We start from the raw sequence: 18754 nt of genomic DNA, 5'->3' as shown, positions 1-18754 counted from the left end.
AAAATACAAATGAAAATAAAAAAACATAACATCTAAAAACAACAAAACATATAAAACATCTGAAGCAAATTTCAGAGTGGATATAACCAAATCATGTGTCTAGACAGGCTGACCGAAACAGAAAAACTTTCAAAAGTTATCTTTATGCATGCTTATATAGAATCAATTACCTTGGTGAGTGGAGGTAAATTAGTGTAAAGCAATGGCATTCCTGTCTGGGAAAAGGGGTCTATGGAATCAAAGTTCTTTTCCGAAAGTTTAGCAGGTGGCACAGCAGATGGATGCTTGTATTGCGAGTAGGGCTTCAGATAAAGCAAAGGAATCTGTGCAAAATTTTGGTAAGTTTTATGCAAGGGAATCCCATTGTCAACCAGTGGCTTCTCTGCCTTTAAATGTGCATGAAGGTGTTGTGAAGGCGCCATATTTTCTTTTTTCTCGTATTCATCCAAATTAACATGGTTGGAACGACCCTTATTTACAGTTTCTGACCAACGGCCTGCCTGATCATAGTTGTTCAAATTTAGGTGTTCTGTTGTTCCTTTGTACTCTGGCATCTGTACACCTTGAGGACTCTTCACCAGAGGAGGAGGTACACCCCAGGCTTCTCTTTGTTTTGGGAATGGTCCATTGAAAACTTTTGGGGTTTTTACTGGGCAGATATTGAGCGGCTGGAACTGAAAGTCAGGTTTAAGTTTAAGCAAAGGAAGCCCACTTGCATTATTTAAGGGTTTTGAAACTGGAATAAGCTTAGGTATCTTCTCAGCATTTAGGGAAACTGATAATAAAGGTAATGGTCTGGCTGGAACCTGATGAAGCAAGTTTTGAAATGGTGGAATCTGGCTTGTTCCATTGGTCTGGCCCTCTGGTAAGCTTGAAGAATCACTGATGTGCAGTGGATTCTAAATGAGAGAAAAATATACTGTCACAAGGTGAACAGACATTGACTTAATGTAATAGATGAGACCCTAAATGAATTATAAATTTACATTTAAAAGTGCAACTCTCTACTTACTGAAGTATCTCCATTATGACTTTGATAATGCAAGCTGTTTTTCTCCTGGGAATTGGTGTTTTTCTTAGTGACATCACTACTGTTTTCTAGAGTTGTCATCTCTTTTACTGGTAAGTCATACGTTACAAGTTTTGGAGGAATCCTATTGACATCAGTGCTGCCAGTGTTTGAAGCCTGGTTTCTTCCCAACTGAAAGGACTGTGACTGCTGCATCTGCTGTGACATATTTGGCAAGTTGGCAAATGATGATCCTACTACTTGCATGAGGCTCATAAAGTTGATCTGCTGCAGCTAGAATATAAACCGAAATCATGACTAAAAAAACCCACGACTTCATAATATTCTTATTCTATTGCACTCAGCAAAGTGAGGTTATCTAGGAATGCAAAAGTGTCTATTTTTTAGTGAAATAATACTAGCTGAATAATACCAAGCATTCTGCTCAGGAACATCATATTTCACAAGCACAGTTTTGTCCTGCGCAATTATTGCAAGTACTTTATTGTAGATGCAGAATTTTCACCAATATATAATAAATGAAACAGTACACAGTCTTGCTCAACGGATCATCTCAAGTCACATCAGACTCCCACACTGCTCAGAAACGCCTCCTTCATGTGCATAGTTAAACCTCAGTTGTCAAACGTAATCCGTTCCGGATGCCCGTTCAGCTTCCAAAACATTCAACAACTGAGGCGCCACTTCCGATTGGTTGCAAGAGCTTCTTGCACTCAAGCGGAAGCCCCATCGGATGTTCAGCTTCTGAAAAACGTTCGAAAACCAGAGCATTTACTTCCGGGCTTTTGGCGTTCAGGAGCCGAAACGTTCCAAAACCTCAGGAGCCGAGGTTTGACTGTACTTAAAGTGTGGAGTGTACCCATTCGCCCCACTCCCAAGTGGGCTGCCGCCAGCTCTAACCCAACCTCTTAACATTCAGCAGAGCATTGGAAAGAAGTTCCTATGTGCATAAAGCTGAAAGTGCCTACAGGGAACCCTGATCCCATAGGATTCATGCAAATGCACAAAGCACAGGCAAGTATTGCAAGGACAGTAGCCACAGTCCCCCTCCCTGCATCAAACAAATATGTGGGGAGGCGAGTATTTGAACCCCCATCTGTGTCTGCCCCAGAAGCTGCCTGAGTACCATATGTAACCCCCTTTGAGGAACAACATGATGAATTAGTGAAATGTACACAAACAAACAAGGAACTTCTTCTGCTATAAGTGTTTCAGACATGTCCCCCAGAAAAATCCTAGCAGGCTCTGGAGCACTTTTTCATAATGAATATTTTTTACCTGAACCAATTTAAACATTTCATCTTGCATCATTTGCCTAACAGCATCTGAAACGTTCGGTGGTTGTTCCGTCGGTAAAGTAGTGTTAACTTCTTCGTTCTTTGGAACAAGAGGACTACTTGGAAGAACACTTGACACTGCAGTGAAAGAAGCCCGTTCATCTGAGACTGCAAGCTGTATGCTAAAGAAGCAGAGAGGAAATATACCTGAGACAAACTAACTTGTAAAATACCTAGATTTTGATCATTTCACATAATTACTCCTAATGTGATATAGTGCTTTCTATTGCTGGAGACAGTAACTTTGGCCATTTACAGGAATATAAAGATGTGGCTAAGAGTTTTGTTTTGTCTGACAGCTTGTCATTTGCATACTTAACACAGTAGACTAGGAAATATTTTTAGTGATTTTTCTCATTAACAATTAGAAATGTGCTTGTAAATATACAATACCATGCTGTCTCTTATAGGCTCAAAATAGCTAATAGCTTTTTCTTTAAAACATATTATCTACAAAATTGCTACTTTAATCAACCACTGTGAAAAAGACAGAAAAAGTAGGCTGTACTTAAGATACTTGATCCTTAATGCTGATAAGACATGAGATGTTAAATGAGTATTAACACATGGAAATGGAGTTCAATTTGGAATTTAGCACTAGTAGTACTTCCTAGAATACCTAGCAGTTCCTTAAACATCTACCAACCTAAAATCAAGCAGATAGTTTCTGTTTAGAATGTGTGGCCTGGTAGACTCAATCCCCTGTCTTGAGTGCCACTGACATTGAAAAGCAGGTTATCTGACTGAACCCTTATGAATCCAGGCTCAAAAGTAAACTGAATTGCTCAGCCATTACCTGTATGCAGTACCAGACAATGGGTTGCAAAACTTATGAAGCAGCCAACGTATCTTTAATTATAACTTCAACTTTTCACATGAAATGGCCGAAAGTGTTATTAGAGATTAAGGTGACAGATGACCTTATGCTATGCCTAATATTTAAAAAGAGCTTCTTAGTTTCTTTTACCTAGTAGTTTCTGACTTCATTTCAGGGCAAAATGAGCATGGAGTGTTATTGGGAGTTGTCTCGCATTTTGTATGGTAAATACTGTAGAGAGAAAAAATATATCAGGATTTTTTCATCACATTAGGTATCTTGATTTGAATGCATGTCAATTATTTTAAGAGAAGTTATACTTCTTTATTCCTTTGATCCTACTTAAAACACAAGCGGCCAATTCAGAGGGTGCTTGCTGGCCCCACATATTCAAGTGGGGGTGGAATGTCTGAATTATGTCATATACTCATAAAAGCTGGCCTGCTTTGTTGGATCAAATGAAGTAGTTCTGTTCAGACTAGTGCAACTGAATTTCTCCTCCATCTTTTCCCTCTGTGCACTCCCTAATTCTCTTCTAGGTTGCCACCCACTCCACTGCCAAAGCTCTGAAGACAATTTTGGGAGAGACACAGGGAGAGGAAGTTCTGTTGGCAGAGTGGAAGTCCTTGCACAAGCAGAAGGACTGCAACTTTCACCGCAACATCTGAAGGAAAGTGACACAATATGGTGTCCCAGGAAATAGAATTACTGAAAGTTCTAATAAAATCAGAGGAAGCGGAAGAGGAGGGAAGGGAATCTCCACAAGATACAGTTCTTTGCACAAATTAACTGGATTTTTTTGGACTGGGGCCCTTGCAAACAAGGAAGTGACCAATGGCCAAGATACCAAAGCAAAAAGGCTTTTGAGCACCCTTCCAATAATCAATCAATCAAACCTTTATTAGGCATTATGCAAATAAAACCATAGGAGAGAAAATAACATGTAAAAGCCTTGGAATATATATAAAAAGGCAGCAGTTGGCTACATACATATATATATATATATACATATAGAATCAGTGGTTTTCCTTGTTAACCTGCTCCTTGGAGGACTGCTACCAAAAACTCGGCTACCCCCGCCGTTACCTTTTGGTCAACGTCGGATAGGCAGAATGCCACACATTCACCTTGCTGGGGTTCCAGACCGCCCAAAAGAGGGGACAGCATGCGTTGACGGAGCGTGCTGTACAATGGGCAATGAAAGAGAATATGCTCTACAGTGTCCGGGACATTCATAGAGCATCTGCAGAATCTCTTGTTTCTAGGGATGTTTTGATATCTTCCCCAGACAAATGCTGAGGGAAAAATAATTTTTGTGCTAGGTTGTTTTTTTCAAAAAAGTTTAGTTTAGATTCATGTAAATCTGCAGGAGTCTGATAAAACTAAACTGCTCTTTTAAGTAGTACATCCTTTTCTTTGATGATGAATTTAATGTCAGGTATCTAAACTTCCCTTAAACTAGAATAGAGTTAAAGCACAATTTTATTTTATTTTAAATTAAGGATATAATTTCTCTCACTTATCCAGCTTGGTAAATTTTTCCTCCAATGTTTCCGTCAATGGATCTTCTTGTGGATATTCAACATCTGATACAGACGGCTGCTGTAATTAAAAAAAAAAGGCTTTTAAGTGCATTTGAGCATGTCAGCATGTAATTGCCTTACAGAAACATCTTATTTAAATCTATACAGTCCAATGGTGACTGCTTGGATCCTTACGGCTTCCACTGATGAGTGCCCAGCACTAGAAATGTGTCTGGTTTTCTTTGTTACTAGTGGTGGGGAAATTCTTAAGACCTGCTTCAAGACCCAGAAGGAGCAGAAAAAGATGGTGGGGGTGGAGTGGGAAAAGGAGGAGCTGCTGAGGTAAAAAATGAGCTTTTTGGTTTTATACGGTTAAATGGAAAATATCCAGGTAAAACTCAGGAGAGAGAGAGAGAAAACAGAAGGTGAAGATCCCAAGGAGGATGTGCTCTGAGCTGACACAGGAAACAGACTGAGCCTCAACAGGCAGAAAAGAGCAAAGACTTTGAAGTTTAGGTATTATTTGTTTGCAAGCTTTAGGGCATGCAATGCAACCTGCTTAGAGACCTCTGGCAACCATAAGAGAATGTGCACGTTCAAGTGAATATATTTTACTCATTGCTGTGGTAACTTGCCTCTTTCTTTCGTTGTACCGATTTAATGCTGACAGAAATGGTAGGGCTCTTTGAAACTGCAAACGGATCTTCATGCTCTTTAAAATAAAAGGCACATAAAGAGAAACTAAATCACTATGGGAACAATCCAGTCTATTGCCATCCCTTCCCAGCTGTAAACACCCCTGCTCCATGCAGATTATCAACTGATTATCCCTTAAAAGTGTGTATATTTCAAGGCCAGTGGGACCTGCTACAAAATATCCTAAGAAGAGTACTCTTCTTAGGCCTGGAGCAGGAACCTGGTAGTACTGTTCTGGCTGCTTGTGGGATAGGGTGTTTCAGGAGGGGGGAAGGAATAAAGAGCACTTCCTATTTTCCTTCCAGCTCTCCCAAGCCTTCCCCTCAAACCTACTGTACAGTGATATACTGGGAGCAGGGGCATATTGTTCTGAAAAAGACACTAACCCCCCACTACCATTTACTAGAAACTGCCAAGGGCTTCCCTGCCCTTTATTTTCCTTCATTCCACTTCTTTTTAACTGACATATGAACAATATGTGCCTCCAATTGCTCTCAGCCACGTTTTATATTTTCATAATGGTTGCAGGGACCACCTGAAAGTGCTGTGAGAGCCACTATTTGTAAGCAACTGGCTTAGGCTTTAACTATAGATAAAAAGCATGGCTAGAGGCTGAATATTAGAGTATGAATTCTGGAGAAACAGCAGGCTTTGTGTTATTCTAGCAGTTTTACTAGTTTAAGCAGATATATAGGTCTTTGTTACAGGAAGGCATTGTATTAAAATTTGTGTAAAATAGCAACGTAATATTATGTATGTGGATATCTGTAGAATTAAAAGGTAAAGGACCCCTGACAGTTCAGTTGCGAACGACTCTGGGGTTGCGGCGCTCATCTCGCTTTACTGGCCGATGGAGCCGATGTTTGTCCACAGACAGTTTTTCGGGGTCATGTGGCCAGTATGACTAAGCCGCTTCTGGCAAAACCAGAGCAGTGCACGGAAACGCCGTTTACCTTCCCGCCGGAGCGGTACCTATTTATCTACTTGCACTTTGACATGCTTTTGAACTGCTAGGTTGGCAGGAGCTGGGACAGAGCAACGGAGCTCACCCTGTTGTGGGGATTTGAACCACCGACATTTCGATCGGCAAGTCCAAGAAGGCTCAGTGGTTTAGAACACAGCGCCACCTGCGTTAAAAACAAAAAATTATTTTAATTAATTTAAATTTAACTAACCTTCATTTTCAGATGTCACATCTTCATTTGATATGTATCCCCCTATTTCTTCTGTCAGACGTTTGACAGGATTTCTTTCTTCAATCTCCACACCACATGTCAAAGGATGATCCTTGAAATTAATTTCTTTCTTCTCAGACTGCTTTTCATGTAAGGTCCTATACATGGGAAAAGATTGCAAGAACTGAAGACTTCAGACTGTAGACAGCCTTTCTTAGCATCATGCTCCAGCTCCTGACATTCTAAGCTCTTACATGAGACTGAACAATTATTACCCTGAAAGACTTTCAAAAGGTTCGCCAAAGGCATGTCCATCTTGGATACCAACTGGAGTCCCAACTGATGGAGAATAGCCTGTATCCACACTGATGTCTTTCTCTAGTTTGGTTCTAATAGCTGAAGTACTTGCATACTGTTTGTGTCGTTTCTAAACACAAAACAAAACAGAACACACATATAATTTCTATGTAAATACATGACTAGCAATAATGTTTCATCACCAGCAATGCCCCACAATCTCTCTCTCTATATTAATGCCTTTATCTAGCAATGAAGATCTGCCTGCCTAAGGAGAATGGTGAGCATGCAACCAATTTGGATCCACAGAACTGGATGTGGACTTCTGATATAGATTCCCCTCTGTGGCATTAACAGTGGAGTACAACTTGCTATATGCTACTAGATCTAGATAGAGTTTGAAGTTGATGTCCCTCCCATACCAAATTTGTTCCTGCGAGCATCTTAAGCGTATCAAACTTGTTCTTTATACAAGGCTTTGCTCTACTTAGTTATTATTAAACTTCTCAAATTAAATGCAAAGCAATGAGTTCATTGCCAAATTGTTCATATAGTATGGTACAGTGGTGCCTCGCAAGACGAAATTAATCCGTTCCGCGAGTCTCTTCGTCTTGCGGTTTTCTCGTCTTGCGAAGCACGGCTATTAGCGGCTTAGCAGCTTTAAGAAAAAGGAAACAAACTCGCAATACGTTTCGTCTTGCGAAGCAAGCCCATAGGGAAATTCGTCTTGCGGAATGACTCAAAAAACGGAAAACTCTTTCGTCTTGCGCGGTACCACTGTATTTAGATACATTAGAAATATTACATGTCAAAACTTTAATTACATAAATACCATAGCCCTAGTATTTCTCACTCAGGTCTTCAAGGCAGTCAAAGTGCATCACAGAAAGAACTTGTATGTTTATGGAACGTCTGTGATCTCCTAGCAACGGCACTATAGGCAGTTACTTCACATTCTAAACACTCAGCCAGCATAAAAGCATGTTATGCAATCAACAACAAAGAAAGTATGACAGCATTTGCTGTAAGCATTTTGAATTATATTTCAACACTGAGGCAGACCTATCTACAGTGCATTCACCTAAAATATGTCTCTCATGAAATATGTGATTATCCACTTTGTCTCCTAAAGATACAGCTGAACATTATAGTATTTTCATGTTCCCTGTTGGTGACACAGCTTTCCTTTTTTATAAACAATTCTAGAATCCTAGAATTAATAGGTAGTCCAACCTCCTGCAATGCAGGAATCTCAACTACAGCATCCATGAGAGATGACCACACAACCTCTGCTTCAAAACATCCAAGGAAGGAGAGTCCATCACCTTCCGAAGGGGGTCCTGTTCCACTTTCTAATGGCTCTTACTGTCAGAAAGTTCTTTCTGATGTTCAGTCAGCATGTGTTGCCTTGTGCTACTCTCTCAAGATGGAACAGGGCTTAATACATGCAACTGGGAACATACAAGAACACTGTACAGACAGCTTAGCACATCATAATTTTCTACCACTCCTGGGGGGTGGGGAATTGTACCCATATTTCCAACACATCGCAAGAACTGTGTGCACTAGTTGCTCCAAGTGGTTGCCGACTGGACAATTAGAAGTCAGCTCATTGTGGGATCTGGTAGGAGTGTGGATTCTGAAAATGACCCATGTCCGATTTGTACATCAGTCCAGGAAATGCAAGTCTGATGAGTCTGCTTCATGAGTCACATCTTCTAAATTCATCCCCCACCCCGACACAGAAATGAGTCCAACTGAGTTCAGTGTTGTTTACTCCCAAGAAAGTGTGAATAGGTTTGCAGCCTAAATATGGCACAGTGTGGAACAAATAATAAATTAAAGCCCCCCAACTACACTACAGCTTAGAAAGTGTTTCCCCCCCTTAATTCATACAAAAAGTTGGGGAGAAGTCTGAGTGACTGTATACATTGTTTCTCACAATGGATATTATTAATGAGATTCTTACATTTGGGAGATTCTTACATTTGGGAGAAGTTACATTTAAAATAAGATAAAGAGTGCAAATATTCCCAAGGCAAGTATTTGGAGCTAGGAAATGTCCACTCTAAATTTGTGGTCTTTCTGTATCCAGATTTTATTTGTACATTGATGCATATTAGCTAGCAACCAAACCTGGTGGGTTTAATTTCTCTTACTTACCCAAAGATGGATATTTTGATTTTGTGATTCATTGGAGAAATTTTGCTCTAAAAGCCACAATGATGTAAGTATGGCAGATGCAGATGTTTTTACATGCATCATTGGCTGGCATTCCTGAAATGGCTCTGTGGAGATGGGATCATAAAGCAGTCTTCTATCAGACCATCTGATCATCCATTCAAGCAAGCGAGCTACGCTGTTAAATTTAAAGTTCATGTCTGGAGTTGGTTCTGTTCTTTGTAGAATATCGGTTACCTGAACTGCTTTGTAGATATATCTATGAACAGGAGCTGTTTGGGGGGAAGAAGTTTGTTCAGACAAACGCTGAGTGAATACAGGCGTAAGAGTTTTTTCTTTACAGGAATCTCGTGCACCATAAATTGATTGCTGGCTTAGACCAAACAATCCTCTTCTTGCAGTGAGTCTCATCACTGAGTCACAAACAGAAGTCTCAAGCACAGATGGTTTATTAGAAACCTTTTTCTTATCATCACACAAAGGACCCAGATTAGCAGCACTGGGATCAAAAACAGGAGCGTAGCAAGAACCAGCCCTAAAAACTTGTTGGCCTTTATTTCTGATCTGTCGACGTTTCAGTGTTGTATGAACATCAAAAAGGAAAGAGTTGAGTTCATGTTCCCTAAGGAGTGTGGAAAAGCTCCTCAGAAAAGGAATCACAGAGTCTTTATGATTGATCAGATCTCTTTCAAGCATGTATGTTAAAAAGAGATCTAAAAACTTAACGTATTCGTCATCATCACGTTCAAATTCCCATTCACCGACTAGAGGCAAAACATGCTGATTGGTTAAGTCTTTGCAGTTCTCTTTTATAATACTTTTCCCTTCTACATTTAAGTCTTTTAGCTTTTCAGTACTTCTATCGTATCCAGTCAATTCTCCTGCACAGTTGGACACTTCTCTACAAGAAATCACAACAAACAGATTAGAAAGGGCAATCAACTAACAAATGACCTCTTTTTCTTGAAAAACACGAGGGCCACCAACCTGGTAGCCACAGGTTCTGCGTTAGAAATCCTTACACTATTATTAGAATACCAGATGAAAATAGTCCTGCACCAATTATAGTGGTACTTCAGGTTACAAATACCTCAGGTTACAAACACTTCGGGTTACAGACTCCACTAACCCGGAAGTAGTACCTCGGGTTAAGAACTTTATCTCAGGCCGAGAACAGAAATTGCGTGCCAGCCGTGGCAGACCCCATTAGATAAAGTGGTAACTCATATTAAGAACGGTTTAAGGTTAAGAACGGACCTCTGGAATGAATTAAGTTCGTAACTAGAGGTACCACTGTATAGCTATCAAACTAATGTCAACACCATATGGAATCACAATTGTTAACTGAAACTGAAAGGATTATTAATTATACCTTAATATGATCATTTCATAACATTTTTAAAATGTCTTTCTGGTAGGGAAACAACATTTTTCAATCAATGGAGGCTGACAGTAGACTCACACAATGTTGGGCAGGCTACAAATAAAATAAAATTATTATTAATAATAATAATAATAATAATAGTTACTACTACTACTCTGCTAAGTTTCCATGTAGTTCCCACACTGATGGAGCTACAGAAGCAGAATTGCTTGTTACTATCCAATGCACCCCTACCTGGGAATACACTCCACTGAATACAGTGCAGCTTATTTCCAATTAACCATGCGGAGCAGTTACATGGGACTTTTCTCGACTGCCCAAGTATTAACTGGCTATGAAGGGCTGGAAGGTGAAATGAACTATATTCAGCAGTATCATAAACTCATACTTGTGATGTTCTTGCATCTGAGAAGAAATGTGCCTTCTTGTTTCTTCCATCAGCAAAGCTTCTGAGATTGAGTCTGCTGTTTCAGCATCACTATAAACCTGAGAGTTTCCCAGATCTGAAATTGTGCTTCTGCTTAGACTAGTTCCCAAAGAAAATCTATCATAGCAATAAGCTTCAGGATCTTGTGTCTCCTCTTCTGGTGGCTCCCAGATGCTTCTTTGATGGGGTCCTATGTTCCTTATCACACGCTTTAATGTTTTCATATTCACTTTGTGCGAAGCCTGTATTACAACAGACATTATTTCTTCATTGTTGGGGCCTAATCAAAGAGACATGAGATTTGTTACTATGCATTTTCTACAGAGAATACAGTATATGTAAACAAATACATACAAAATGCCTTTCAAATAACATATGACCCTTTGAACATTCCCACCCTTTGAACATTCCACCACTTTCCAAGGAAGGGGTGGTTTTTTGGTTTGCTTTGTGTTGTTGTTTTTTTTAAGAAAAATGCGGATAAGTTAGTTGTCCACTTTGTTTTCTTCATCACCACTAATGGTACCTTTGACTACGCAGTGTCTAAGTCGCTGGTGCAGAGCATTATATTTATCTCTTAATGGGACTCTTACATCATCAGGGTTTGGAAATGCTTTCACCAAAATTTCTGCCACCTGTACAAAAGAACAATGTCAAGATAATTTTAAGCTACTTAACATAGGTTCTGGAAGATCTACACACAACAACAAACACGAAAAAGAAAATATTAATAAAGGAAGCTAAACTCTGTAATCCCCTATAATTTCTGATCTAGGTAATATTACCTTTTTGGTTGGTGGCAATTCTCCAGTAAGGCTTAAAATTATATCCTGTACAAGTTCTTCAACATTCATGAACCTAGCAAAAGGGAGCATTCGGCAAGCCCACTCCAACGCACTGAAAGAGTGTTCAACTATACAGGCATCAAATTCAGTTGTCTTACATTCCTAAAGAAATAACACAAAGCAATAAGTGTAAATGTCTCAAACTACCTGTGATGGCAGCAGACCTGTTTGTTTAAACCTCGGTATGTCCCAGTAACATATAAAATGTGGAATTGGGTTCAAGTCCCAACTTTAGGAGCAAAAAGGAGAGCATGGGTTAGGAAAACTAAACTCCCCCCCTCAAGCTTCCCTTCCTCCACATTTCCCCCCAGATGATACTCAACACTAGAAGCAAGTTCAACTGGAAGATACATGAACATGTTCTCTGTTTCTTTTGGGTCCTTGAGATATGTGTGCAGCTTCTCACCTGGCAAGCCTCGGGTAAACAGAGGACATGCCTGAAGACTTGGAAACTGTCTTCAATTCTGCTGCTTCTATGCCGCCCCCCCCCCCACACACTCAGAAAATTTAGAGGAAGGGCTAAAGCTCAGGGGAATAACATCTACTTTGAATGCAGAAGGTGCTAGGTTCAATCCTCAGCATCTCCAGGTAGGATTGTAAGAGACTACTGACAATAGTGAGATAGATGGACTACTGGTTTCACTCAGCGTAAGGCAACTTCCTAAGTATGCCTGAAAATGCAGGCTGTGGAGAGTTCAGCACTGCTACAAACTCTGCTTTGGCTTTTAAAACTGGACACATACACCTGTTTTACAAGTGAGTGGGGTGGATCTGGGCTAAAACTAAGACGTCTGCATTGTATCTATATTCTGAGTCTCAGTCCTGGCTTTTTTTTTTTTTTTAGCACAAACATGTCATTTATAAGATGGCCATTTAAGAGCAATGGAAATATGACAGTATAGTTGCCTATGATGTTAAAGTTCTATGCTATTAATATTACCTTCTGATTTTCCAAATTCTCTCTTGCAGTTTGGTACCGTCTGCAACTGTCAGATAATCTTTCACGAACATGAAACATCCAACACAATGCGCATAGTTCTCTAAAGCATGCTGTCAGAGGAAGCCAGAGAGATAAAGTTTTGATCAAGAAAGAGAACAAGAATGTTGTAAAATAAATAGAAAGTATCAACATTTTCACTAAAAATCATTAACTTACAAGTGGCAGTATCTAAAAAAATGTTGGTCTTAAAAAATGATCTTTGCTCACAGACTGTTGTAGCAGCATGTTTTGTCAATAAGCTTCAATTGGAAATACTAATTTTTAAGTATATTCCCCATCCTATGGGCAAGTAATATTTGCTAGACTTTCCTGGGGGAAAAGACAGGATTAGTACATAAAAGGGAAACAATGATTTGGGTGATAAAGTGGTCCATTGCACCTTCCAGGTTCTTAAATAAATCTGACCACATTCCCAGATTTGGGGTAAATTAAAGTAGCCTACAAACTCCTATAGTTTATAATGGTGCATTCATGTTGGAATACAATTTTGCGTCAGGTGGCATTTCATCAAGGGAGAGGAAATCCAAATGTTTTTCTGCAAAATTCACATTGATCAGACTACATTCACTTTAGATGTCTGCAGGAAGCTTCATGAACTTCTGTTCAGCACTGTTTCATGACATAAAAGCTCCCAAAGAAAAAATGATTCTTTACATATGGGGACTGAACTGGCTGTGCTTAGCAAGAGGTTCCTTCTAACTTTGATGAATACACCCTTAAAGTACTTCTAGTAGACATTGAAAGTCAACATGAAAAGAACTGGAGCTGAAAATCTGACTCTTTGTTTTTATACTCTTTTCAACAACAGGTCAAATATTATATTTAGTACATCATTTTCAAGTCTTAGGAGAACAAAGGTAGCTTTCACAGTAAGTGATCAGTAAAATGACAAGGAGTGGGAACAAAGGGTCTTTGCCATTTTCTAGGCTCATTGGCTAGACTAGTAGACAAATACCTTCAGAACGCAGGGTGGGTGTTTCAAAAGGACCATTGTGAATAGGCATTGCCACTCCAACTTGACCTTTTACTCCGTTTCAACAATTTACAGCATCTGTGCACTTTTCTCTAGATACAAACCTATAGTTTTACATGAAACACTGTCAAGTCCATGATCACCAGAAGATGTAGGCCTTAAGAACACCGTATGACATTTAGAATAATTAAGCAAACTTTCTGGAAGAGCACTTAATGAGGGAAGAGCACCTTTCTTGCGAATCTGAAAGTGTGAAAAAAAGCAAAGGTTACAAGAGAACAATTTAGATAAACAAGTGTTCCTGAAAAGACAGAGGTGTTATGTGTCCCAAGTTCTCATTTCTGGGATGTCTGGACAGTGTTACATGTCCCTGAAGAAGCATTTTCATCTAGGTTACATGGATGCTGACTAGGCCAGAGACTTAAAGGATTACAAATCAACAGGTGGCTTTCTCTTTATGTTTGAAAATGGTCTTGTTTACTGGGTCTTGTTTACTGTAGCTTTTTCTTCCACAGAGTCAGAGTACATAGCTGCAACAGAGGCATGCAGAAAACTGGTCTGGATTGACCAACAGACTATGGACTTTGGGTTGTTTGGGGAGAAACCTGTCTGATTGATGGAGCACATCCAAAGATATTCAAAATTATCTCAGAGCAAGAAGTTTCATGCAAGAACTAAACACATTATTAGGATGATATACCACTATGTGAGTCAGGTGATATAAGATGAACGTGTTGAATTGGCACACTGTCAAACCAAAGAAATGAAAGCCGACATTCTCACCAAGCCCCTACTAGGAGAGTTTCAAGAACTTTCTCGTCAAGATGCGATTCTGGGTGGTCCATTAATTTACATGCAATTGTTATATTTGCCTAGGAAGGGGTTTATGAGATAATCAGCCTCATATTACCAACTTGCTTACATTTAATTAGTGAATGAAGAGGTAATGCATGAAGAGTATGCTGTCCTGCCAGGATTAGTTAAGTCACTCCCCCATACCTTGGGAGGAAAAGTTATCAAGGTTTATCAAGCTTTTTGTTCCCCTGTCATTCTACCATGTGAACTCTGACATGTAAATTGGTCTGGGCTGGTTGCTGCAAGCTCAGACTGCATGGTTTTCTACAAAACCATCTTTGTGTTTCTATGCAAATATTTTAGAAACATTCATCACTTTTGAATCTATTTTACTGCCTGTGTTTTCTGAATGCTATATGGAAAAGCACATGAATCTGACCTTTGAAGAAATTGCAAGTACAGTCATACCTCGGGTTGCAAACGCTGCGGTTTGCGTGTTTTTGGGTACGGACTGTGCCGAACCCGGAAATACTGGAACGGGTTACTTCTGGGTTTCAGTGCTCGTGCATGCGCAGAAGCACTGAATCACGTCACGCACGTGCGCAGAAGCACTGAATCGCGTCACGTGCGTGCACAGACACGGCGCTACAGGTTGCAAACGTGCCTCCTGCACAGATCACGTTTGCAACCCAAGGTTCCATTATAAGCCATTTTTAACTTACCAAACGTGTGGTCTCTTTCTAAGCTACGGAAAGAGAGGAACTTTGGAAACAACTTAGAAGGGGATATTTTAGAGGGGGCCTACTTGGCACTTTCTCGACCCTCAAAGGCTTGAGGGCTGGCAGCCCAGGATAGGTCCCTAAGCTGTGGAACTCACTCCTCCCAGAGGTGCATCTGGCATTTCATTATACACCTCCCATCAAATGCTAAATCTGCACCGCTTTACCCTGGCTATTGACACTTGAGGTGCATTTTATAGATCCCACCTTATATTTATTTCATAAAATTTATTCACAACGTAAAGTGGTTTACAAAAAGATAAAACAATAAAATCAATAAAAAATCACAACCATACTTAGCAGCTTACAAAAGTTAATTATCAGTTATAAGAAAAGTTTAAAGCAATTTCATCAGTATACCTTTTGCATTATTTTCCGTGCCCGTTTCAGCTGCACAATATACCACTGAGCAGCAGGGAAAGAACAGTGAGCTGCCCGAAAAAGGAGAAGAATTCGCTGAACAACTCCAGACACCTTCTGCCGACAAACTCTCTCCATTCTTAATACCAAATCGATGTGTTCTTCCTAAATATTGCAAAATTAAAAGGGGATAAAAGGTATGGCAATGAACAATGAAAATGACAAGTGCAATGCAGTTTATCCACTCAATTATCTCCACCCTAACCCTTTTTCTATATTTATGGCTGGAATTCTAAGAAAAGCTTAATGGGCTCCCCCCCCTCCCCAATGCAGGATGGTTTCAAAATCCAAAAGCAAAAGAAACATCTAATTCAGGTCAAGTGTGGACAAACTAGAAGAATCAAATGGCTTCCAAATATACTTACTTCACCAGGAAATGATGGTTGAGGACAGTATAAGGGTGGTGCGGGAAGATATAAGCCATCAGGCACCAAACCACAAAACTTTCTGCTCAGGTCCTTGGCAGAGTCCACCAAAAGTTGAAATGTCTCTGACAGTATGTCTGTTTCTGCCATAACAGCTGCTTTCAGTATTTCTTCTATTGAACTAAAAATTACATTTACATCTTCCTCTTCAATAGGATCTAAAGACAGACAGCAGAGGAAGTAATAAAGCAAATGCATTAATAATGCTTCCAATCAATGCTGAATAACACTGGGGGGGAATAGTACTCTATGGGACCCTAAAACATAACCACCATGGGCTCAAAGAGCAGATTGCTAATACTAATCTCTGCTCCAGCAGGATGCTGTGGTTAATGGTATCAAAAGCTCAGGTAGAAGAGACAGTCACACTCCTCCTGTCTCGTCTCTCTCCTGATGAATTCCTCAGGGCAACCAATGATGATTCAGTTCCAGATCTGAGCCTGAACCCAGAATGAAACACCTGTAGAAACATCTGTAGATAGATGCTCTACCATGACCCTCTCCACCACCTTATTTCACAATGGAGTTTTAGCATGTTGATGACAGCTGCTGCATTTCACTGGGTCCAGGGCTGGCTTTTCAATGAGTGGACAGAGTATTGCTTCTTTCAAGACTGTGGGCACCATGCCATCAATATATTGCCCAGGCCTACTGCTATCTTACAAAGTTCTATATGCATGCATGAGGCAATCTCTGAGTATGTGCATGGTACATTGCACATACTCAGAGATTGCACATTGCTCACAGATTTACCATACTGCAACCTATTGAGGTGAAAAAACTTTACAAGTAGAGGCTACTTCATATAATTTTATTGGCTAGGCTAGAGCCTTTCTTCCATAAAGCTACACGAGTCCCACATGAAGACTGACATACTACAGTCCAAACACAGATCTCCCATCTCAATGTGAATTGAATCATAGTTCATATAAAAAATGCAGAAGGGTGGAAAGGAATAACATGGACATGCAGAAACTCTGAATAGATAATTAAACAAATGGCATTCACATTAGCATCTCTGTCCTAGCATCTATGGTCATTCCCTGATCATGGAAAAGGGTGGATATTTGCATGAAATCATAGCATTTCCACAAATGTGTTAAAAAACAACTTCAAGAAAATGAACTCAGATGTATAAATTGCACACCTGTGAACTGTTTGCATTTGGGGTCTCCTTCATTTGATGTTTCACTGTTGATTGGCTTGCCCAAAAAAGATTGTAATTTTTCTTGAAAGATTTGTGTTGGAGTCAAGTACAATGGCATGCAGAATTCTACTTTTTGTGACCTGAGAGTGAATCAAGAAAAAGAGATTAATTTGTCTCTAACTGTTGCTTTCTGAATGACTTTTGTGCAGTCATATATGGGATCTATGGAAGTACTGTGACAATTCAAAAGGTTTGACAGGCACAGAGGACATCTATATTGTGTAATGATCTGAAGGGCTTTAGGACTAGTTCTTTCCCACTTGGTATTTTTGATACTTTCAAATGGTGGACACAGATACTTCATAATTGGTGACCAGAGGGCTAACGACTGCTTTGCTCAACTGATGTTACAATAAGGTTACCAGACATCCCTGTTTCCTGGGGACAGTCCTCGGATTTACAAATCAGTCCCCATACAAAATCCATTGAAGTTAAGAAGTGTCCCCGGATTCATTGGAAAAAATCTGGTAACCTTATGTTAAAATTACTGCAGCTATCATGTTACAATTACTGCAGCTATCAGCTAAATGCACCACCACTGGAATTATAGAATGGAAGGCACCACTGTCATTATCAAGCTATGTCCATATGGCACTCCTGGGAACTATGCCTTTCAGTTAATAGATGTAAATTGTCTGTCCTAATCATTCCACCACCCAATAATACTGCACTCCTTGTAGAGTACTCCTTATCTCTATGTGAAAGAATCAGGTTGAGGGCAGGAGTCAAAGGAGCAAAGAGCATATTTTTTTCCAAACTACTATTGTCCAAATCACCAACACAAGATAATGTCATCTTTTTTCTTTTACAAAAATAGGAATAATAAAAGATAGATATAAAGGCATTCAGTTAATTTTATTGTAAATAGTAGATAACATGCTAAACAACAAAATAACACTGCAGCATGCAGTTCTGTAATTTATACACACACAACATACGTTGGGAAGCCACTGCTACTTTGACAATACAGTTGATAAGCCACCCCAACTGAAACAGCCATTTTCCAGTCTCCAAGTTTATGGGCTAGCCACACAGCTTCCGGAATTAGTCCACCAACAAGCAACAAATCAAGAGCATATTCAACTGTCCAGACACACGAGAGACCATGGTCCTTAACTGCATTGGTGACTATGGAGTGCTGCAGTGGAACAATACGAAGACACCTGTCTAAGATACAAAGGAAGCTTATTAGTTATCTATGTTTGCTTTGTTGTTAATTGATTCCTGTATGATTTCCAAATGAGTTCTATACATCTTTAAGTGGAAAATCCCCTGAGTTCCAACTGAATTACTCCCAAATAAGTGTGAATTAGTCTTCATAATGCAATGTATCATTCAGACCATGCTTTTTGTGGGAATTACCATGACTGTTGATTTATGCTGTTCTGCCCTTTCCCTGCTTATTTTTAATTGTTTGTGCTAGAACAGAAATGTGAATGCACA

At 39.7% G+C, this 18754-nt stretch overlaps 1 protein-coding gene across 6 annotated transcripts in view; it reads right to left on the bottom strand.

Annotated features, from left to right (window-relative positions):
- Positions 1-18754, bottom strand: part of CPLANE1 (ciliogenesis and planar polarity effector complex subunit 1) — a 53667-nt gene that overhangs the window by 16540 nt on the left and 18373 nt on the right. For 5 of the 6 annotated variants that reach the window (XM_081212567.1, XM_081212571.1, XM_081212570.1 and 2 more), the window contains exons 17-34: positions 18250-18478; positions 17252-17391; positions 16045-16262; positions 15620-15784; positions 13790-13928; positions 12653-12762; positions 11653-11814; positions 11394-11502; positions 10829-11147; positions 9039-9957; positions 6854-7005; positions 6579-6736; positions 5343-5419; positions 4704-4786; positions 3335-3415; positions 2309-2489; positions 1013-1303; positions 171-899 (exon numbers count right to left, since the gene is read on the bottom strand). In XM_081212567.1, the coding sequence (XP_081068693.1) occupies positions 171-899; positions 1013-1303; positions 2309-2489; positions 3335-3415; positions 4704-4786; positions 5343-5419; positions 6579-6736; positions 6854-7005; positions 9039-9957; positions 10829-11147; positions 11394-11502; positions 11653-11814; positions 12653-12762; positions 13790-13928; positions 15620-15784; positions 16045-16262; positions 17252-17391; positions 18250-18478 (4262 nt within the window). The remainder of the gene's footprint in view (positions 1-170; positions 900-1012; positions 1304-2308; positions 2490-3334; positions 3416-4703; positions 4787-5342; positions 5420-6578; positions 6737-6853; positions 7006-9038; positions 9958-10828; positions 11148-11393; positions 11503-11652; positions 11815-12652; positions 12763-13789; positions 13929-15619; positions 15785-16044; positions 16263-17251; positions 17392-18249; positions 18479-18754) is intronic. The other variant, XM_081212568.1, reaches the window with a different exon arrangement.

This window comes from Podarcis bocagei (assembly GCF_964188305.1).
Source record: "Podarcis bocagei genome assembly, chromosome: 11".
Taxonomy (NCBI): Eukaryota; Metazoa; Chordata; class Lepidosauria; order Squamata; family Lacertidae; genus Podarcis; species Podarcis bocagei.
This window is presented reverse-complemented; position numbering and strand designations above follow the sequence as displayed.